General features: G+C 42.4%; 4 protein-coding genes across 12 annotated transcripts in view; 2 read left to right on the top strand and 2 right to left on the bottom strand.

Moving 5' to 3' along the window:
• svep1 (sushi, von Willebrand factor type A, EGF and pentraxin domain containing 1) overlaps positions 1–2,708 on the bottom strand; it is an 82,593-nt gene extending 79,885 nt beyond the window's left edge. For 3 of the 4 annotated variants that reach the window (XM_086023797.1, XM_086023802.1, XM_086023798.1), the window contains exons 1-2: positions 2,220–2,708; positions 495–630 (exon numbers count right to left, since the gene is read on the bottom strand). The gene's annotated coding sequence lies outside the window, so the exon portion shown is untranslated. The remainder of the gene's footprint in view (positions 1–494; positions 631–2,219) is intronic. The other variant, XM_086023803.1, reaches the window with a different exon arrangement.
• On the top strand, positions 2,491–7,647 carry gmpr2 (guanosine monophosphate reductase 2). 5 transcript variants are annotated; one of them, XM_086023821.1, is made up of 10 exons: positions 2,491–2,551; positions 3,317–3,413; positions 3,512–3,631; positions 3,708–3,791; positions 4,367–4,540; positions 4,644–4,725; positions 4,827–4,933; positions 5,338–5,380; positions 5,456–5,615; positions 6,443–7,647. In XM_086023821.1, the coding sequence occupies exons 2-10, from the start codon at positions 3,327–3,329 to the stop codon at positions 6,630–6,632; spliced, it is 1,047 nt and encodes a 348-aa protein (XP_085879947.1). In that variant the 5' UTR covers positions 2,491–2,551; positions 3,317–3,326; the 3' UTR covers positions 6,633–7,647. The 5 variants fall into 5 exon arrangements, with proteins under 5 accessions (XP_085879947.1, XP_085879946.1, XP_085879945.1 ...); XM_086023820.1 differs by lacking the exon at positions 2,491–2,551 and adding an exon at positions 2,635–2,966; XM_086023819.1 differs by lacking the exon at positions 2,491–2,551 and adding an exon at positions 2,635–2,998.
• Positions 7,503–9,439, bottom strand: cideb (cell death inducing DFFA like effector b). Its single transcript, XM_086023828.1, has 5 exons — positions 9,334–9,439; positions 9,014–9,128; positions 8,802–8,951; positions 8,214–8,404; positions 7,503–8,044 (listed from the first exon to the last, which is right to left on the bottom strand). Exons 1-5 carry the CDS (start codon positions 9,357–9,359, stop codon positions 7,912–7,914), a joined length of 615 nt encoding a protein of 204 aa, XP_085879954.1. The 5' UTR covers positions 9,360–9,439; the 3' UTR covers positions 7,503–7,911.
• On the top strand, positions 9,370–21,413 carry tinf2 (TERF1 (TRF1)-interacting nuclear factor 2). Of its 2 annotated transcripts, XM_086023810.1 has the most exons (12): positions 9,370–10,351; positions 10,683–10,885; positions 11,048–11,158; positions 11,221–11,316; positions 12,594–12,704; positions 12,779–12,902; positions 14,657–15,070; positions 17,106–17,514; positions 19,036–19,065; positions 19,215–19,276; positions 20,596–20,657; positions 20,730–21,413. In XM_086023810.1, the coding sequence occupies exons 1-12, from the start codon at positions 10,318–10,320 to the stop codon at positions 20,868–20,870; spliced, it is 1,797 nt and encodes a 598-aa protein (XP_085879936.1). In that variant the 5' UTR covers positions 9,370–10,317; the 3' UTR covers positions 20,871–21,413. The 2 variants fall into 2 exon arrangements, with proteins under 2 accessions (XP_085879936.1, XP_085879937.1); XM_086023811.1 differs by lacking the exon at positions 19,036–19,065 and having other exon boundaries at positions 9,372–10,351.
• Positions 21,414–21,594: the final 181 nt, after the last annotated feature.

Raw genomic sequence — 21,594 nt, 5'->3', positions numbered from 1 at the left:
AGACGTGAAACATTTAGAGCATTTCAGGCCTATGCTAACGAACAAGAGGTCTGACAGCTTGGTCTTCTTACAGTGCGTCTGTTCTAATTCGTGCCAAAATGTATGTATTGATGTTGGTAGTGTGATGTTTTGGTCCGTCAAGTAATTCTCCCGGCTTATTATTCAAGAGTGTTGCTAGAGTAATTCTGCTTTTCGTAGCTCAAGATTCTAGTGTTTTGAAACCCTTCACGTGGTTTTGAAAGATTTTGAAAAATATTAAATGTTAATCAATATTATCAGAAAACAGAAAAAGCATTACGATGATTCACTTGTTAGATAATCCTCAAAAGAAGGATTTGAAGGACGTTATCTATCTTAGGAAATGAGATTTTTTTTTTTTCAAATTCACACTGTTTAGGTGATGATAAACATCTATCCATCTTCTGTACCACTCAGCCTCACTGAGTCTGCTGGAGCTTACCTATGAATTCATTTATCCATTTTCCTTCACTTACCATATCACCAACAACCTCAGCAGAGAACCCCAGACTTCCCTCTTCCCAGCCACTTCGTCCAGGTCTCCCAGGGATTTCCCAAGATGCTCCCAGGCCAGCAGACGGGAGGTCCAGAGCAGCAGAAGCCAGAGCTCACCTACGGTACAATAAAAGAGATGATTGAATGAATATATATATATATATATATATATATATAAACACATATACATATATATATATATATATATATATATACATACATATAAATATATATATATATACATACATACATATAAATATATATATACATACATATAAATATATATATATATATATGTATGCATACATATAAATATATATACACATATATAAATATACATATATAAATATATATACATATACATACAAATATATATAAATACATGTATGAATATAGATATATACATATAAATATTTATATACATATAAATATATATATATATATATAAATATTTATATACATATAAATATATATATAAATATTTATATACATATATAAATATATATATATATAAATATTTATATACATATATAAATATATATATATATAGATATTTATATACATATATAAATATATATATAGATATTTATATACATATATAAATATATATATAGATATTTATATACATATATAAATATATATATATATAGAGAGATATTTATATACATATATAAATATATATATATAGATATTTATATACATATATAAATATATATATATATAGAGAGATATTTATATACATATATAAATATATATATATAGAGAGAGATATTTATATACATATATAAATATATATATATATATAAATATTTATATACATATATAAATATATATATATATATAAATATTTATATACATATGTAAATATATATATATAAATATATAAATACATACATATATACACATACATACACGTACATATGTATGTATACATATATTCATACACACACACACACACATATATATATATATATATATATATATATATATACATACATATATATGTGTTCATATATACATACACACATATATAAACATACATATGTATGTGTACATATATACATACACACACATATATACATACGTATGTATGTATACATACACACACACACACAGATATATATGTATATATATATGTATTTGAATCACAGTGTTAATATTCCAACTGTGTCGAATATTACAGTGGTTTACAATATTAAATATACTTTTTGAGAATAAAACCTATGCCACGTACTGGCACTACTGTGATTAAATGATGGTTGTTGTGGTGGCACTTGGGGGCAAGTGGTTTTTTTAGGTGGTATTGGATTAAAAGATTTAAGAAGTACCGTACTATTGGCTTCTAAATACCAAGAGTTGAGTTCAAATCCAGATATTTTACAGATACTGTATGAGTGTCTGTAAATTTCGCCTCTACTTGTGTACTGTTTGACCAGGGTTGCCAACTTTCTCACTCTTAAATAAGGGACAGGTGCACAGTCCCACGGTGGTGTGAGCATGATGTATGAATTTTGGATTTTTTTTTTCTAATTTTCAAGTTAATGCTGAAACCACATTCACGTAAAAATAAGAAAAAATGAAAAAAATGGACAGTGTTTTTCACAGGACAGCGACGATATGTCACCTCATATGAAACCACAATTTGGCTCTTTTCATCAAAAAACGGGTGTAAGAAATCTGAAATGTAAAAGGGGAGTGTGACTCACCAAATGTATTGTTCCATGGATACTTTAGGCTGCTTTTGACTGACTCAAGCAGTCTTCTGTCCTTTTGCGCAGCCACAGAGAAGTCCTTACGTGACAGGTGGAGTGATTGCCGCTTGTTCTGAGATTGACGCTTTATCTGATCTAGGATCTGTCATGTGTAGTATCGAGAGTCTCCATTAGAAGCGCTGTAATGTGCTATCACTGTTTAAGAACCAGCAATGTATGTTCGAGCAAGTATACAAATAAAAGACATTGAGCTGCCAACCCGTCTGTGTCCGTCGTTATTGACAATCGATCGCCATTTACTAAAAGCATCTTAGATTACAGGATCGGTAGATTGCAGTTTTGTGTATTTGCAAGAGTTGATAGTCAATATACGGGACATTTAAGGTCCTGTATGGGACAAACCAAATCAGCCCAATATACGGGACGTCCCGGCTAATACGGGACAGTTCGCAACCCTATGTTTGACAGAACGCTCATGACTGCCACAATATGGCAGCCGCTTCGACGTGCGGAAGGCGGGAGTCCCAAAAACGTTTCCGCTTCTTCTCCGAATCCATTTACGACACCATTTTCTTTTTGTGTGCCGTAAAGTAATTTTCAACTGTGTCGTTCTAACGGCATACTCGCTGTACACTTAGTGCAAGATAAAAAACTACAAGGCGGTTTTCTTGTTTCCCCGCTCACTGTGCGCACTGCGCAGACGCTTTGGAACAGGAAGTTACTGCAACTCACTCATTGAAGGTTACAGGATTCACGATTTTATCCTGTTGCCAGTAAGGTAACAATTAGGCAGATAAACCTCTCTAGACTCTTCGAAACATCATGCTAACGTCAAACTGAATCCCTTGAATTGTTGATAGCCGGGTTTAGATGTACTTACAACATTCTATGCACTTTTTGTTGCTGTGGGACGAGATGGAAGGAGTAACCAGTTTAGTAGAACTAACTCGCTTGTACTTTTCGTCCTATAACTCTGCCATTATCATGACAGCGACTCTGTAAACGGTTAATCTGGATGTTATAAAACTCTAGCTAAGTTACTTAACTGTGCGTGTTGTGTGAAACTAACATAATTGTGGTGTGTCTTGCAGTTTCCACAATATGCCTCGCATTGAGAATGACATCAAGCTGGATTTCAAAGATGTGCTCCTCCGGCCCAAGCGCAGCACCCTCAAATCAAGGAGTGAGGTAGATACAATACGATTGAATATCTATCCATGCCAATTTATCTTGATGATGATGATGATGATGCAACAATTGGTGACCCATTGTGTGTCTGACTCAAGGTGGACCTGCTGAGGAGCTTCACGTTCAGGAACTCCAAGGGCAGCTACACAGGAATCCCCATCATTGCCGCTAACATGGACACAGTGGGCACCTTTGAGATGGCCAGGGCTTTGAACAATGTAGGCAACACATCCTGATTGGAACCTGAAGCCCGGTGCACGACGAGCAGTCAGTTCCTCTGTTTTCTTCCGCTAGTTCACAGTCTTCACCGCAGTCCATAAGCATTACTCTGTAGAAGACTGGAAGGAGTTTGCAGGCAAGCACCCAGAATGCCTCGAGGTACTCGTCACGTTATTTATTTCCTCCTATAAAGACGTGGAAAATGTACAGAATGTTTCTGGTAAATTCCCACGAGAAGTTAAGATGGGGAATTTCAGGTCATATTCCAAAATGGAAAGTTTTCATGACAATTAACTGGGAATTGAAGGCAATTTTTCTTCCTAAGCAGGCATCGATGCAATCAAAGACGATTAAAAAGCATGGCATTTCAATAGGTTTTTTTTTCGTCTGGAGAATTTGTATGTGGTTTTAAGTATTCTACTGATGAGTGACCAAAAGTAGCGATGACGTTGGGAACACAATTAATAAAACTGCTATAACCGAGAGTGTGGATGGTGGTATGCATGCTGAGCAGTGATCAAAGATTGTTTTAAAAAAAACCTGCATGAAATCTGGTTGTTTTAGTCAGGAGGATTGTGATCAAATATATTTCCCCCAACTATATATAAGTTTTCATGTTAGGAGCCAACCTGCAATTTTATAAATTGGTGGTTTATTCCAATATATTCCCATGAATGCCTTCCATTTTCGCAACCCTACGAGCCCGTCCATTGTCTCTACGTTTTTCCTCCCAGAATGTTGCGGTCAGCACCGGCACTGGGGAGGCTGACTTCCAGAAGATGTCCGCCATCTTGGCCGCCGTGCCGCAGTTACGGTACATCTGTGTGGACGTGGCAAACGGCTACTCGGAGCATTTTGTGCACTTCGTCAAGGAGGTGCGGCAGAAGTTCACCTCGCACACAATAATGGTCAGTGGGAGCCTTTTTTGTTTCTTTTTCCGCACTGTATCCCAACCTTTATTCATTGATTTAACTTACCTCTCGCAAATGATGCGTTGCCCCATATTTTCAGGCAGGAAATGTGGTGACGGGAGAGATGGTGGAGGAGCTGATCCTGGCCGGTGCAGACATCATCAAAGTGGGCATCGGACCAGGTGACCACAGCAATTGTCATTTTTCATTCGGCTTTTTACAGTCAACTGATTTTCCTAAATGGCTAAATGGAGTGCGGTTCTACCTTTGGTGTCTTCCGCAGGCTCCGTGTGCACGACTCGCAAGAAGACCGGCGTGGGGTACCCTCAGCTCAGCGCAGTGATCGAGTGTGCAGACGCGGCCCACGGACTGAATGGCCACATCATCTCTGTGAGCCTTGATTGTGAATGAATGTCTGAATTATTGACAGCATGGCTTCTGCAACTTTTTGGGTCAGAGGAGATATTTTTAAGGAGTAATATAGTAATCATACTGAACTTTATTATTCCAAGGATTCAAATTTCTCATTGTGATATTAAATTAATCTCATTGTGATATTAAAGATTGCGACTATTATTCTGTCAAAATTGGACCTTTTCCAGCGACTATTTTTCAGAACTGACTAGCAGCTAGCATTGAATGATTGTGAAAAATAATGCGTTTTTGGGGAAGAAAAAAAAGTTATCATATAATCGCAATTGCAAATTTGACGGGGGGGGGGGGGGGGGGTCACAATTAGGTTGTTTTTCCAAATGGTTCAGCCCTATTTGAGAACCATGTCGTGTCTGACACAGGACGGGGGATGCACTTGCCCGGGAGATGTCTCAAAGGCTTTTGGTGAGTCCGAAAATTGAGGCGATGCAATGAAGAGGTTTTTTTTTTTTTTTTGTTAACCAACATGACGTCTGTCAGGTGCCGGAGCGGACTTTGTGATGCTGGGCGGCATGCTATCGGGCCACTGCGAGAGCGGCGGCGAAACCATCGAGAAGCTGGGCAAGAAATACAAGCTGTTCTACGGCATGAGTTCTGAAGTTGCAATGAAGAAGCACGCCGGCGTCCTTGCTGAGTACAGGTCAGTGCCAATCGGTTATCGCAACTTTATTCTGCCAAATATTGTATATTGTAATCTGCATCAGCCTCCCCCCCAAACAAAATGGTATTATACAAGGGTATATAAAACTACACATTTAATAGGCGTTTACCAGTAGCCAGGGGTTGTAAAAAAAATTTAAAAACGGCGTACTTTATCAAAGGTATGGTAAAAGCATCGTTTTTTACCTGGATTTAAAAACATTTATACATTATTGGCATGTTTTGAATATTTATTCATTCATCTTATTCACTCTGATAATAAAAGGGACTAGCAAATTGGCGGACTGTTTTGCAAGTACAGAGAGATAAAAAAAAATGCCTTTTAAAGCGGAAGTCAACCCATACATATTTTTTTCAAGAATATGTTCCCAGCAGGCCCACTAGTTGTCATTTTGCATTTGTGGAATATAAGTTAAGCAGCAAAATGCACTCGTTTTTAGCCATCTCTGGGGGCGGCCATTTTGTCTTCTGTCGACTGAAAATGACATCGCAACTGCTCACAATGTCCAATCACGGCTGACCTGTTTTCTGAATCTGAGCCATGATTGGTTGTGAGCAGTTGTGATGTCATTTTTAGTCGACAGAAGACAAAATGGCCGCCCTAGAGATTGCTAAAAACGAGTGCATTAACACTTATTCCACAAATGCAATATTTATCAGAATGCCCTGTTTCAACTAGTTGGCTTGCATATAACATCTTCTAAAAAAAATGTAATATATAACATAAAAAAATGTTTGCGTTGATTTCCCCTGTAAGGGTGATTTTTGGGACGGCGTATTAACCCCCCCTCTGCCCTCCACCTACAGAGCGTCCGAGGGCAAGACTGTGGAAGTGCCGTTCAAAGGTCCCGTGGAGGCGACCATGCGAGACATCCTGGGTGGGGTGCGTTCCACGTGCACCTATGTGGGGGCGGCCAAGCTGAAGGAGCTGAGCCGCAGGACCACCTTCATCAGGGTCACCCAACAGCTCAATACGGTCTTCGGCAACGACGGTTGAAAGCCTGAGAGAGTCTTCAACGCTGTGTGTATGTATGCATACAGTCACAATGCCGTTCCTACTATGTTACTCCCATTGGACTCTCCAATGTGAAGCAATAGCGGTCCACTTGCTTATATCGTTACAACCTTTTATCTTAAGGTTACGTTTTAACATCGTGTTCGTCAGAATACTGTTTCCCAACCTTCGCATGTTTTACATTTGACAAAAATTCGCATGGCATAATACCACTTAAAAAAATGTCACCAAAATGATATACAGTGAACTTAATTGGCATCGCCCGAAGATGTTTACAATTGGTTATTGACATCAAGATGGCACAAAATGGCAGCAAAGCCAAATTGTTCATGTAAACTCTTCAACTCATTTCAACATAGTTCATACATTTTCACCTGAGTCAAACTCACGAATGCACTTCAATGTCATTCCCTGACTCCAAATTGCACCAAAGTCATACTTTGATTGTCTTGAGCACAAAAGCCGCAAATATGTGGGGGTTCACTGTTTACTAAATAATGATGACCCTGTCTCAATTCACTCACTCATTTATTTACTTGGTGTCAAGTCAGAGTCTTTCAGTGGACCACAAAGCAACAATTGGACTTGCTGCCATCTAGTGGAAGAATATTCCTTGTTCTCTCTGTCACTGCAGCATATGTCGCTGACGTAGGTAAATGAAGAAAGTTACATTATTTATGGTAAGTAAATGATCATTTTTGGACCAAGGTAGTGAATTTAGATAAGTGGTTGGGAATCAGTGCATTCCAAATCCTCAGTGTTGTATGCAACCAAACCGTTCTCTTCCATTACACTGTATTTATAGTTAGAGTTGTTCTTATTTGTTGTTTTGAACTGAGACCAATGCCAAAGTTTGATGTTTTAGTGATGTTCACGTTCGGGTCATGTTTATTATGCATTGCTGCCTTTAAATTAAGTGTGCCTTCGGCGGGCTTCAGTCAGGTCATGCGAGTGTCTGTTTCATCGGTGTACAATTCAATACAGCTGTTTGACATCTGCACGTGCTACTGTCTTTACTCGCGAGTGCTTGAAAACCTACGTTACGTTCATCGAAGACGACATGATATGCACCAGAAAAATTATGGATGATTGCTGATGATATATATTTACAAAAGTATAACCCAAAAATGCAGCACAAAAGCCCCACTGACCTGCAACAAGAGTTTGGCATTACGCATATGTACAAAATCAACTTGAAACTTCCACTTTGGCCTGCCCGCTCTAAATGGTGTCGCTTTAATACGATATCCAGCCCATTTAATCAATTTAGATAAGCCTTCTGCGGCGGCTGCCAAAGGTCCACGCCCTCAATGACGCGGCGGATGACGGAGGCGGAGGTGATGAGCAGGTGTCCGGCGGCGTTAAGGAGCGCCGAGGCTACGCGGAGGGCCTCTCTGCAAAAAAAAAAAACAAGCCATATGCTTTCCAGTCGACTACCGGTATTTTATTTAAATACCAAATATTTTTCCTCTAATCTGTTCTACAAATGAATGAATAATGAGATACATGAGCTAAAAGATTGCAACAAATGTTGCAGGACTCCACTTTTGGGGTTCTGCTCACCTGAGGACTTTCTTTGGCCCCAGACACTGGAAGTCGGCGCTGACCGAGTATAGGCCTTGGAAAGTGGCCTTCACGCTCAGAGAGCCAAACAAATCCTTGGGGCTCATTTTGTAAAGGTCCAAGGTGACACTGGCAATGTCTTTTCCCGTCTTGGACTTGCTCTTGTCTTGACTTCGGGACACGGCCGCACCCTGAGGTGTTTGGGAACAGTGAGGAAGTGCCATTTGAGGTGAGAAGGCAAATTTCACAAGATCCGGCCATCATCAATTCACATTGCTTTCCTTGCAATGGAAGAATAATACCAGTTGGTGGCCGTTAAACAATGTTCAAATGATTTCAGTCATGTTATTGGGAATTGAAATCACAAGTCGCTTTTTTGGAAAAAATTCTCCCAACAGGGGTAAGAAAAAGTTGGAAAAACTGAGTGTGCTTTTGCCAACTAGCCCCTTTCTTTGAGCAAGCATTTTGTTAGTGCAAGCAGCGTAAGTCGGCGAGGGCGCACGTTTAACTACAGAAGGTGCACCCAAAAGAAATTGCTGAAAAGTCGTAAGGAATCATCAAAATCCATTTATCGCAAAATTCCAGTACCGGTGGCGGTCGCCACGTCTGTCCGGGCTCCAGCGCCACAATGGCAGCGTTGTCCGGCAGAGTTGCCAGGAAATCATCGGAGTCCACCTCCGTCCCGTCCTCCTCGCAGACCAGCAACGCCAGAGACACCAGCGACAACGCTCGACACACCTGCGACCAAACGCAGAATGGCAAAAAAGCCCCAGACACTCGGAAACCACCGGACAAATCACCCTCTCTTTCAGTTCCTCTAAAGTCCCGGCTGTGATGCCCTTCTTGGCCTCCCGGTTGTGACTGCGCACCCTAAACGGACGCTGGGGCGCGGACCACACTCGCTTGGTTACCGACCTGAAGCCACAGAAAAAAACAACAAGCTTGAAATATACCACAAATACGATAGCAAAGGGGTGGGATTATTTTTTCTAAATTTAGGAAAAGTTCCTGCTGCAGTGACAGTACATAAGACGAGGAATTTTGGGAATACCGCATTCAAAATTGGAAATTTGAAAAATCTGAGAATTTTGCCACCTGAGCATAAAAAACTCTTACTTACTTAATCAATGAGGACGTCGTGTCCATTCTGGTTGAATCCCTTGTTCTCACTGGTGTGACTAACAATAACAATGTCTGCTTTCCTTTGAGTAGGGCAGCCTGGACTTTGCACCACAAGTGGTGACTGTCCAGATACAGAAACACCAAGGCAAAGTTCATCCAGATTGTGTACGCAAGTGCCAAATTATCAACAGACTCACACTTTAGTGTTTTTATTTTACCTCATCAGGGTAAATACTTTGTCACCGTTTCATATATCTGAACTTGGGTGTTTATTTTTGTGACAATTTTTTACTTTTACGGCCAACATTTGAAAAATGATCTCTGTACTTTCTACTCCTAAATTGTCAAAATAAGCTTTTTTTTCAGATTTAAAAATATTGGAAGATGTAATTAGAGAAAGAGCTAATAAAACCACCAGATTATGGCGTTCAAAATTTCTGATCTGAAAAAACACATCCAGTACAGGTAAGGAGTATTTTTTTCCACGTGTTATCACCAACAAACTGAGCTTGAACGTAATGTTTTTGTTTTGCACTGTGTATTTCGGTCTGTACTTTTTTTTTTTTTTTTTACTTTTTACTGTCAAACAAGTCAGTAATGCGCAAAAATGCGTCATATCCGGAAAAAAAATCTAGACGTGCTTGTTGTTTCAACTGCCGTGCTCGCGTAAGCGGGGCACGTCAGGCGGAGGTTATTTCCATTCAGCCAGTTTAGGCACCGCCCGCGCAGTATGTGCGGTACATCAAAAGTTGAACACTTAACCGAAGGCGGGAGTTGAGCAAACGTCGACGGAAGTTTTCGGTAGAAGCGCGGCACAACCGGCAATTAAACAACGGCAGATGCTCATTTTGTCCATAAAAAAACATCAGTTCAATCTTTGGGGGTTGCACAAATAAGCACCCTTTTGTTTGTTTTTAGTTAAGTCAAGGAGTGGACTGCGCAGTTGCTAAAATAGCCGTTAACAGTTTCTTTGACCCGAAGAATGGCCTCAAAAAAGCCGAACAACATGTTTACTGGTGAGTAGGTTTAATTATGCATTCATAATACACCTCTCTTTTCATTGACAAGGACTGAAGTTAACAACGAGGTCCACATCGTGGTTTTAGTTGCTCTCAGAGGTCTTCAGGAAATTGCATCATCAGTGGTTTGCATTCTCTCCAAAAAGAAGTACACCTTCTAAAAGTAAACTGACACAATTGCAAAATAAGTGTTTTCTTTGTCATCAATTAAAACAAGCTGCGAGAGTTTCCCCATTAAAATATGTGTTACTACTTTGCATCTAGGCCCTGAGAACATGTCATCAGTCTTGAGATGTTTCATCACCCCTGTGTGGTCCCTCCTGCCCAGGTGTCAGTCTCCCGTTTGCCGCCTTGCAGCAGCTGGCTCCGCCCATGCGCTTGGTGTCCGCCGCCCTCTGGAAGGTCATGAAGCAGCGGGACGTGGCGCAGTACGGGGTCCTGGCGGAGTTTGTGGAGTCCACTTGCGACACGGTGCCGGGCTTGCTCACCTTGAGGCACCAGGCCAAGCTCGCGTTGGGGCTGAGAGCGCGGGTGGGTATCTTTCGGAGAACGTGCATGTCATGAGTTTGCCTCATCTTCAGGAAAGTGCGTCTTGAGTTTGAGCAAAGTGCGGTATAAATAGTACATTTTAGAATAGTGTTGTCTCTTAGACCCTTCCTGACTGCAACTTTTGTTGCTCCGCCTCCTTTCCAGCTAATCTTGGAGCTCCTGCGTGTCCCCCAGCCTGATGCCAGCGTCATCAGGACCCACCTGAGAAAGCTCAGCGCTCCTTCTGGACCGTCCACCTCGTCGGCTCCTACTGTGGTAGGCGCGCTCGTTCGATTTGTCATGTTTGATCTGCGCTCAACCAGCTTTTGTCCCCGCAGAAGACGGACGTCAAGGTGAACATATCCGTCGAGAGTTTTCACCGGTTGGTCCACGAGCTGCTCACTGACTCCGCTGCCAAAGAGGAGTTTTTCCAGGCGAGTACTTCTCCGCCAATTGTACATGAGCAATTCATTATCGCCCCAGCCCCAAAAAGTTCACAAACGGCTAAAATCGGTGACTGTTACTCTACTTTTTTTTTTTCCCGCTTCACTCAACCAGCAGGGTATCTGTAGCAAATAGGGATGTTCCGATCAGGTTTTATGACACCGATACCGATCATGCATGAGTGAGATCGGCCGATACCGATTCCGATCACATGGAATATCTTTATACTTTTCCATTTATTTATGGTGAGTGCTATTATGCAATATTATCTGGGGGGAAAAAAAACAGCCATATTATTGCCGTAATTTTGACAAAAATCTATATATGTTTTCAAAAGCATGAAGAAATACAAAACCGTTGGTGGCACAAGACAACAATTACTCAGTCACAAAGATAACTGAAAAACCTAAATAAAAGAAGAAACTATTCGATGAGTTCCTAAATTGAAACGACTCAGGAACTTTTTTGTCTTGTGCATAGACAAACTGTCTTGTGCATTTGTCAACGAGAAAACAGTCACTGTTGATCTTTTAATCTCCCTGTGGGAATAATGCCATTTATACTCCGCTGTGTCCGCCTTGACTTCATTCAATGCAGTGAGCCTCGTAAACGCACCATCGTCTCCCAATTGCTTGTTCTTCAAATGTCGGGTTAAGTTGGTTGTGTTGAAACTTTTGGCCATGTTCCCCGCGCGAGCTACATTTTCATGGCATACACAGTATTACAAGACGCAAACTCCACACACACAGCAGACGATGCTATGCTCACACCGACTGCGGTGGTCGGAAACATTCGATCAAGCCTTTTATTGCCGATCAAAACATCCGATCACCCGCAGCTCACGCTTAGCAGCCTTGTGTTGCGTCCCTCCCCTCTGCTCGCAGCGGAGGCGCGGCTGCGTTAGGGAGCCTTTCTGGCGGCGTGTTTCAATTGGAGTCAAGTTAGCTCGCGCAGGGCGGCGCGAGTGATGCTTTTGGACGGAGGGACGTCGTCGCGTATTAAACAAATCAACTTTTTTGCCGTTTCGTCCCGCGGCAGCCAAGCATGAGCTGCGGGTGATCGGATGTTTTGATCGGCAATAAAAGGCTTTGATCGAATATTCCGATCACGGAATTTTTCACGAAAATCGTCCGATCGTGATCGATGCACGATCGATCGGAGCATCCCTAGTAGTTAGCTTGTAATTTAAACATTACAAAGCTATATTGAAAAAAAAAAATGTATTCTCTCAATTTCAACAGGGTTGTACTGTATTTCTTATCGACAGGAGGAGTTCCTCAAGGGCTACAGTCCTTTATTCGATGAGGCGTTGGAGAAGCTGCTGTGGGAGTTTCTGGTTCGATTGGATCATCTCCTCCCAGTGCCCAGCCTTTCTCAGGTAGGGAGAGCGACTCTTCACAAGCGGCCGTCCCAGTCGCCCGTATTGAAGCGCGTCTGTGGTGCGGTGTGCAGACGGTGTCCTGGCTCAGCGAGACCCCCGCTGTCTTGGAGGAGTGCGCCCGGGCCGCCAGCCAGCCGCAGCTCCTCAAGACTTTGCTCGATCATCAAGCCCGTCTCGGGCATCCCGACGCCACAGGTAAAGGTGCGGTCATGCCGCGTTGTTGTGTTTTGAGGAGGAATATGAATCTGTTCCATTTTTGTAATGAGGCTGGAACATAACAACGTGGAAAAAAGTATTTTTCAGGTGCTCACCTAGGGTCTCATTTTGTTGAACGACAAAAAGGCCTCGCACAGATAGTGTTTTTTCAGAAGGAAAATGACACTCCAATATTGTACTTGACTAAAAGCATACAGTGTCGTATAATCAGCAAGTTACTTCCAAAATGTAATGTATTACTAGTTACTCGCATGTGAAAGTAAACATTTCTTTACAATATTAGTCTTTGTAGAGTAATGAGTTACTCAAGTTTAAGTTACTTTTAAGTTACTTTTTTAAAGTTTTAATGGAGGATTAATTTATTTAATAATGATTTCGACACTTCAAAATGCAAAATTTGCTACCATACTGTAGCTGGTAAAGTTATCTTGTAATGAGGACATTTAACATAAAGGAAATGATCAACATACTCAAATGAATTTACACATCACTAATAGTGATATGATGTATAATTGGTCTGACAAAACACAGATAGATAGATAGATAGATAGGGCAAGTGTAATGAAAGCAAAAATATGAATTGATAGTCAAAACTCACCTGACTACATTATTATTATTTTGTAATTAAAAACTTATTAAAATTGTGAAATTAAGTTCAGTTAGTTGTAATTCTCTTTCCTACATGGAGACAAAGGTTTGAGGTGAATGCACAAAAAAAAAAAAGTAGAAATAAATGAGCGCATCAGACTCTAATGGGCCATGTTGTAGTTTGTCTGATTGGAGTTGCCGTAGCACGACGTCATCGGCTACCGGACGTCTTTGGCTTCGAGGCAGGCGAATTTGCATTTTGATTGCTCACAGCCAATCAGAATGACCACTGTTTTACACACTGCAATTGGTGGCGCAAAATTCATTCACAATCATATCTAAAAAGCACAATGACTCTTATTTATTTGCCACTTTTTACTTTGGTTTGTTACTCTTTGTATTTTGAGCATATGTTTTGCATTTAATTTTATGAAACCATGACCGTGATTAGTGTCACAAACCAGAATTTCTCAGCCATTACTCATGCTGCTTATCGTGTTAAAACAAACAAAACATTTGGGAGACAAAACCGTGCGGGCAATCTATTCACCTTTGCGACATTGCGGGGGGTATGGGAGGTTGGAAGCCCACCAAAGGATACACATCATATTGTTCAACACCCCAATACATGGCGGGAGTTGTTTTTGCACAGAGCCAGTGATAAAAGTCACTGACAAAAAGCCCTTACCTCTGCTTTGGCCCAGTCAATCCAAAGGTGGAAATAAATACTCTTCAAAGAATCGTCTAATCCTTTGGCTCGATGGTCAATTATGTCATTAATTGTGGTCCTGAATTTGTAATGCGTTATGAGACTTAGTAACTGTAATGATATTACAAAATTTTAAAGGGTAACTTGTTATATGACTTCGTGACTGCCTAAATGTAATATGTGACTAAACAGCGTTACCCCCCAACTCTGAATATAATGAAATAGAATATCAAGAATTTGCCACATTTTTTTGCTTCAATTCATTGGACGTTGTGCTGCTCCATCTGATGAATACTTCATACATTTTCATTTTGGGGTGCGGTGTGGAGAAATTTGAGGACAAATGTGAATTTGTTCCATCTTGGAATAAGGCTGTAACCTAACAAAATGTGGAAAAAGTGAATCACTGTATTGTTTTTTTTTTTACCCATGACAGCAGCCCTCCCACCCAACTTGGGTGACTCCATCTTGACCTCCCTCTCTTTACCCCTCTCCGGAAAAGTGCCCTCAAATCCGCGACAAGGCCCCGCGTCGTCGTCTTCCGAGGATGAGGCCACGCAGGGGCGAGACGAAACGCCGTCCGTCGCCCCCGCGATTTGCCGTCCGACGGCCGACAATGACCGCGCGCCGGCAATGAAGAAGTCGGAGCAAGATGGCGGCAGGCTGACAAAGTTGGCGGCAAGGAACAGCCGCGCCAATCCCAAGCAAATGGCCAGCGATGAGCAAACGACGACGTCCCCAAACCATTGCCTCATCATGGCGGCCTGTCTGCGCCGCCAACCCAGAGTCGTGATTCCAAAACTGCTGAACTCTGAGCTATGTCGAGGAGGAACGTATTCTTACAGAAAAGGTGAGGCTTTGTGAATATTTTCCAGGTGCACTGTACTCCCTTAGGGTCTCACCCAGGTCTCACCCAGAATAAGTGCTCCCAGGCTTTCTCCCCCAGAAAAGTCGCTAAGCCTGCTGGGAGAGAAGCCGACCGGCTTCATTTTAGGCGATGTGCTGTATTTACGTTATTTGCGGTATTGGTAGGCCTGTCACCACAACCATTTTTTTCCGGACGACGTATTTACACAGAAACTATCACGATAAACATTAGTATGGTTTGTTTGTTGTTCTTTTTTTAAAATGTCGCTGATACACTGATGTCATGTTAGGGCAAAAATGATAAAAGTACATCCTTTTTGAGTGCAAGTATCTTTTAGTTCTCAAGCATATGGAATATTTGCATTGAAATGTAGAGCAATAAAATATCTTGGATAATTAAATTTAAATTAAAAAAAAAAAACTCAGGCTCTGTTAATTTTTTGTTAACAACAACATTCTACAAATATTAACACAATTCATACAGTACCTGTAGTGTCAGAGTAAACTTCTCTTTTATTTCCCTCCTTTCCTCCTTCCTTCCCGAACAATTTATCTTAATTTTCCGATTTTAAAAATTCTGTCAGGAACATTAGAGCAGGACCGCGCGGCGTAGTGTTTTACTGCACCGTATATATATTTAATATTAATGCTTCAAAGAATAAATCACTCGCAGAATGATGCACATATATATGCGCAGACACATATTTTTAGATAAATGCAGGTCCCCGATCATTTTAGTGCTAGTGGTCATTTTCACGTGAAAACACTTTCAAGGACCAAAATGAAAGCAGAAGATCCCAGCAAGTTTTCATTTGCACAGTGACGGCACAGTGCAGCGACATGGCGTTTGCTATCCATCCATCCGTTTTCGGAAACCACTTATCCTCACCGGGCCCGCAAACGGGCAATAAAGTTGTCGGTAGTTGTAGTCTGCGCATTACTGGACACCATAGGGATGTCACGATGAATCAAAAATCGATTTAAAATCGATTCGTCCCGATTAATCCATTTAGATAATTTGAAAAAACGTGTTTAATTCATCTCGAAAATGATGTCTTGAAAGATTTTTTCATTCCAGATGCATAGCACATTTTGAACGTGTAGATCAAATGATGCGCTCGAGCCAAACATGTTTGCAGATTGCGTTTGTGGATGGCTGCACAACCACGCTAGTGCACAGAGACAAGCATGGTAGCAATTTTTCAAAAATTGCATCGAATCAAAAATCGGGAGCTGAGTGAATCGTTACATCACTAGGACTTCATAATCTGCCGATGACACTTGACTTTGTGCCGCGGTTGGCCTCAAGTACAGTTGCACTGAAGCGTGGGGAAGCTGAGCCTGTCGCCAGCTTTCCGTGATTAATCAAATGCAACGGTCTCGAACTTTCCCGCTAGTTGTTCTTCCAGTCCGCCCGTTTTGTGTGTTGCGGATCCGCCGTCGGAGGTAGAGTGGCTCGGCAGCGGAGTGTGCGTGGTTAGCATTGACCTTAGCCTAGCAAGAGCTCACCTCGGCAGCCCCGCTTGCTTTTCTTTGCGTTGCCTGCGGCTCCTGCCAGGCCCGACGACGGCGGTCGCGTTGTCTCGTCCGGGATGTTGAAAGTGCGGTGAAAAGGGGATAGAACTCGTCATTTTGTACCGCAACTCAACGTCAATCAAGTCCACACGATTGGAGGTATCCCGCAGCGAAGGTAAAAGTACATTTAAAACGAAAAAGGCTCTGCTCGTTCGTCAGCACACTCGGCGGCCGCCTCAAGCCGCTTTGCTCGAGGCGGCCATGATTGTAGACTCAGCTCTGGTTGTTTTAAATGGAGAAACAAGCTTGTGGCATCAGAATTGAAGCTGGTATTGTTGCCAAAGGTGAATCAACAAAGGGTTAGAATATTTCATACGTTTTCATTATGGGATGTATAGTGTGTAGAATTTTGAGGAGAAATGTGAATTTCTTGAAATAAGGCTGTAATGTAACAAAATGTGGAAAAAGCGCATCACTGTATTGTTTGTTTACACCCACGACAGCATCCCTCCCACCAAACTTGGGTGACTCCATTTTGACCTCCCTCTCTGGAAAAGTGCCCTCAAATCGGCAGCGAGGCCCCGTGTCGTCGTCTTCCGGGGATCGGGCCACGCTGAGGCGAGACAAAACGCCGTCCGTCGCCCCCGCGACAGCCGACAATGACCACGCGCCGGCAATGAAGAAGTCCAAGCAAGATGGCGGCAGGCTGACAAAGTTGGCGGCAAGGAACAGCCGCGCCAATGCCAAGCAAATGGCCAGCGATGAGCAAACGACGACGTCCTCAAAGCACTGCCCCGGCATGGCGGCCTGCCTGCGCCGCCAACCCAGAGTCGTGATTCCAAAACTGCCGAGCTCCGAGCTGTGTCGGGGAGGAACGTCTTGTGACAGGCCGAGGAGTAACGACGATAAAGAGTAAGCCACCGGTATTTGCACACATTCGCGGTACGGTTGAAGTGATGCATCTTGACTGAGAGACGAGCTTTGTATGCCTGGGAAGAGCTCATTTTAGCCTGGGTTGGTGTGGAGACTGGAGAGTCTTTAGCACATGTGCATATAGGGTGCATTTTTTTCTCCTGAAAATCACCTGTAATCAGGGCCGAACTTACCAACGGGCTTACCTGAGCTCAAGCCCATTTAAGGAAAAAAAAACAAAAACAAATAATTTTTCTGTCCATCACGTTACATTCTTGCCATGAGTTGACCAAGCCGCAGGCGATTCTGTGCAACGCCGACTTGTCACTGCAGTCCACGAAGCCCGCTCTAGGGGGCCTATGGGAAGGCATTAAAGTTCACATTATTCTGTCATTTGTTTGTCAGTCAATCATGTCATCGTGGCATCCGCCGAACAATCACGCACCCGTACCGTATACTTTGACCGTTTTCAGCCAGTCCCGATGTAGAGGAAGTTCCTGTTGTAGCTCTCCCGACGTCACGTGACTGATCCCCGCGTGCGTTTGTTTTACGCAGCCAAGCTGACAGGACGGTAGCGGCGGCAGTTTCAGTTCGATTCTGTTTCTGTCCAAGTAAATTCACATCTAACTTGGATGAAAAGGAATTAACGAGTGGACAGGTTGGAATACCGCAGATGCACCACGAGTGCTTTTTCGACGACAGCAGATGCAGCTGATGAGTCCTCGCAAGGTTACATAAAGTTTAGGTGACTGGCCGTGGGGACTTGAAACTGCATGCCTTTAATCTTTTGGGCAAGCATACTGGCAGGATCAAGTAGGCTGGGCGACCGCCTACGTGCGCACGCTGGTCCGGTGCCTCTGCCACGGTGGCTGCCAGAGCTGGCCGTTCCGTCCGTCCGTCCGTCTAGGTGACCGACCGGTCCGTCTATCCACCTATGTTGGGTGCCCTTTTTGCTGACGAACGACGGGTACAATTTTAAAATCGACGGACTAAGCAGAGTCGGAAAGCCACTGTATCTAATCCGGTTCCCATCTATCGTTTATCTATCGCCTCCAAAATGGGCATCCGTCATAGGCGGATAGACGGACTGGTCCGTCATAGGCGGAATGCCCATCTCTGGTAGTTTGCGGTGTGTTCGTAGTTGAAGGGTTATGGTTATTCTCAAACTTCACCTAAAAAGAAGAAAAGAAAGAAACTCTCCAAATAGGTCTGTCTACTCTTTTTAATCATTTCGCTACCTTGTGCATTTAATATTAGCATTGCGTGACCAAGACGTGATACGCCTCAAGAGTCGATCGTAGCCGAATGTGACGGAGAGAATCCGGTCACTTTTCAAAACTTACTACATGCATTTTTTTTTTTGAAGCCTTACTATATACGCTTGCACTTTTGCTCTCTAAAAATGTTTATTTTGAGGGTATTATTATATGCGGCAGGGCACAATTAAATGACTGTTAAAACAATGTATGTCACTGGTTAATTGACTCATTTCAAAGTGTTTTTTTTTTTTTTGTCTTAAAGCATCTATACAAACAAATATCGATCAAAAAGGTAAGTCACTCGTGAGATATATTTCAATTTGTTTCACCCAATTGGCTAAGGAATGGGTAACAGCGATTTTATGTATAAACATCAATAAAGGACATCGCCAGTATTAACCGCTGTATACAGTATCTTATTTTTTGCTGTCTCCTTAACAGGAATCGTCCCGCAGACGTAAGCCGAGGTGCCTTGTCGTCCCCTCTGCGGTGGAGCAGCGCAGGTAGAAAGTGCTCCGTTTGATTTTTCAAACAGGACCGTGTCGTTTTCTTGTGGACTTTGCTTGCCCTAAATGGTCTTTTGAAGACGTTCTGAGTTTGGAATATCCGGCTGTGGTTATCAGAGCTCAGCAGTCTATACTCAGTGCCACATTTGATAGGACTCCCTAGTATAACGCCAACATTTCCGTAATCGTAATTTTCTGACTTCGTAAGTCACTCTCACCAGCTATAATAAGATAATTTCTCTTGGTCATTTTAACTTTCATTTGAATCACACTGCTGATTGAGACGTGGGTGGGTCTATCTGGTACAGCTGGTTGGTTTCGCTCGTACTTGTCAGACAGAAAAAATGTTGTCAGTTGATGTAACCGTCACAAACATTTGATATTGAATATGGCGTTCCGCAGGGAAGTATTTTTGGTCCTTTTTCGTTTTTTCTTGCTGTACTTCCTTTAGGCAACATCCCCAGTCAACATAACTTTAAATATCAGTTTTATGCGGATGATGCACAATAATACATATCGGTCTCACCTAATATCCCCACTTCTGTAAACAATCTGTCTCACAGCTGTCAGTGATTGATGAGTTGTTGTTTTTGTTGCTGTTTTTTTAAGAAACGAGGGAAAAAAACAAGATTGCCTGTACTTGTAGGCTCAAAGGATAAAAGGCAAAAGAGACAACCAATATTTCGTAACTTTTCTTAGCAAATAAAAACCCAAGTGACAAACCCAGGTGTGATTTTTAGACTCCGATCTTAACTTTATCGGTCATTTTTACACAATTGCTAATGCATAGAAATATTAGACCATTTCTAACTCGGAACGACGCCGAAATGCTTTTTCATGCTTTCGTCACAAGCCGACTAAATTATTGAAATTCTCTTTGTACTGGCTTGCCCAAAAGGTCTCTCAGGAAGTTACGGCAAATTCAAAATGCCGCAGCCAGCATTTTAATCAGTTGAAACAAAAGTCAGCACATTAGCCGTCTGCTTGAATCGCTGCACTGGCTGCCGGTTTCTTTTAGAAGTCCTTTGACGCACTACTTCATCAAGCAAGCACCGGCGTACATCAGCGATTGCCTTTCATTTGACTTCAACTGCACGTCTTTTCGCGATTCCTGCCATATGAGATTCCTTTTGTGGTCCTACGCTGCGGAACAGCCTCCCTCTGGATCTTAGAGCAGTAGAGGGAATTTTTAAGAAGAGCTTCAAAAAATCGTTTTCATTTAGCATTCAAGATGGGTTGTTTGTCTGTAGGCGCCATTGTCATAATTGTCTGCTTTCCTATATTCCTGATTGGGTTTCGTGTGTGTGCGTGTCTAGAGGCGGCGGGCTCCTCCGACGACGACTACGTCGCCGATTCCGAGGACGAAGCCACCGAGAGGGTAAGTGAAGACTTTCTCCACCGCCGTCCGTCGTCCCGTCCACGTTGACACCCCCGTTCTTGTCTCCCTCAGCTGTTTATGAAGCGTTACTCTAAAAGCAAACATGGCACGTATTTCCCCACCTTGCGTGAATTCTTGAAGCTGGGGATCCGCGCCGCGCCGCGCCACGTGAAGGCCGACGATAAACTTGACTTTGACCATGTAGAAGTCTGACATTTTCTTCACAATAATATTTTCTAAGCAACCGCACTCGTCTAAACACAGCATTCCCATTAATACTGTGTTTGTGAAATATGAGTTGTCCATCTGATGGGGCAGCCATTTTGCCACTTGTTGACTGAAAATGACATCACAGTTGCTCAGAGCTCAGGTAACCACCAATCAGGTAATCGGTCGTCGCTGCGATAGTTTCTCCTGTGATGTACGAGGCCTTTTCAGGAAGGCCACCACTCCCCCCGACTTCGACCAGTCAGGTAATTGGTCGTTACCCGAGCAACTGTGATGTCATTTTCAGTTGACCGCAAGTGGCAGAATGGCCGTCCCGAGATGGATGAAAACAGGTGAATTTTGCTGCTTAATTCATATTCCACAAACACAATATGAATCGGACTAACACGTTTAGACTAGTGGGTCACATACAACACATTATGGTCAAGAACATTTTTGGCTTGACTTCCCTTTTTAAGTATCACATGATCAATAATTCAACTGTTACTCGTTGTGTTTCTAAATAAATGCTGAGGTTGTTCATTTGCATGTTTTGGTGCTTTTTGTACTGCGCTTCCAGATTTTATTTTTTAAACTTTATTTCACAAGGTAGGTCAGTTGAGAACCGTTTCTCGTTTATAAAAAAAAAAAAAAAAAACACTTTTCAAGCACTTTTCCCCCACATTACAGCAGTACGTTCTTATTCCACAAGGAATTCATTCATTCCCCC

Source organism: Filicampus tigris, chromosome 2, assembly GCF_054856515.1.
Source record: "Filicampus tigris isolate MCC_2025a chromosome 2, RoL_Ftig_1.0, whole genome shotgun sequence".
Classification (NCBI taxonomy): Eukaryota; Metazoa; Chordata; class Actinopteri; order Syngnathiformes; family Syngnathidae; genus Filicampus; species Filicampus tigris.
This window is presented reverse-complemented; position numbering and strand designations above follow the sequence as displayed.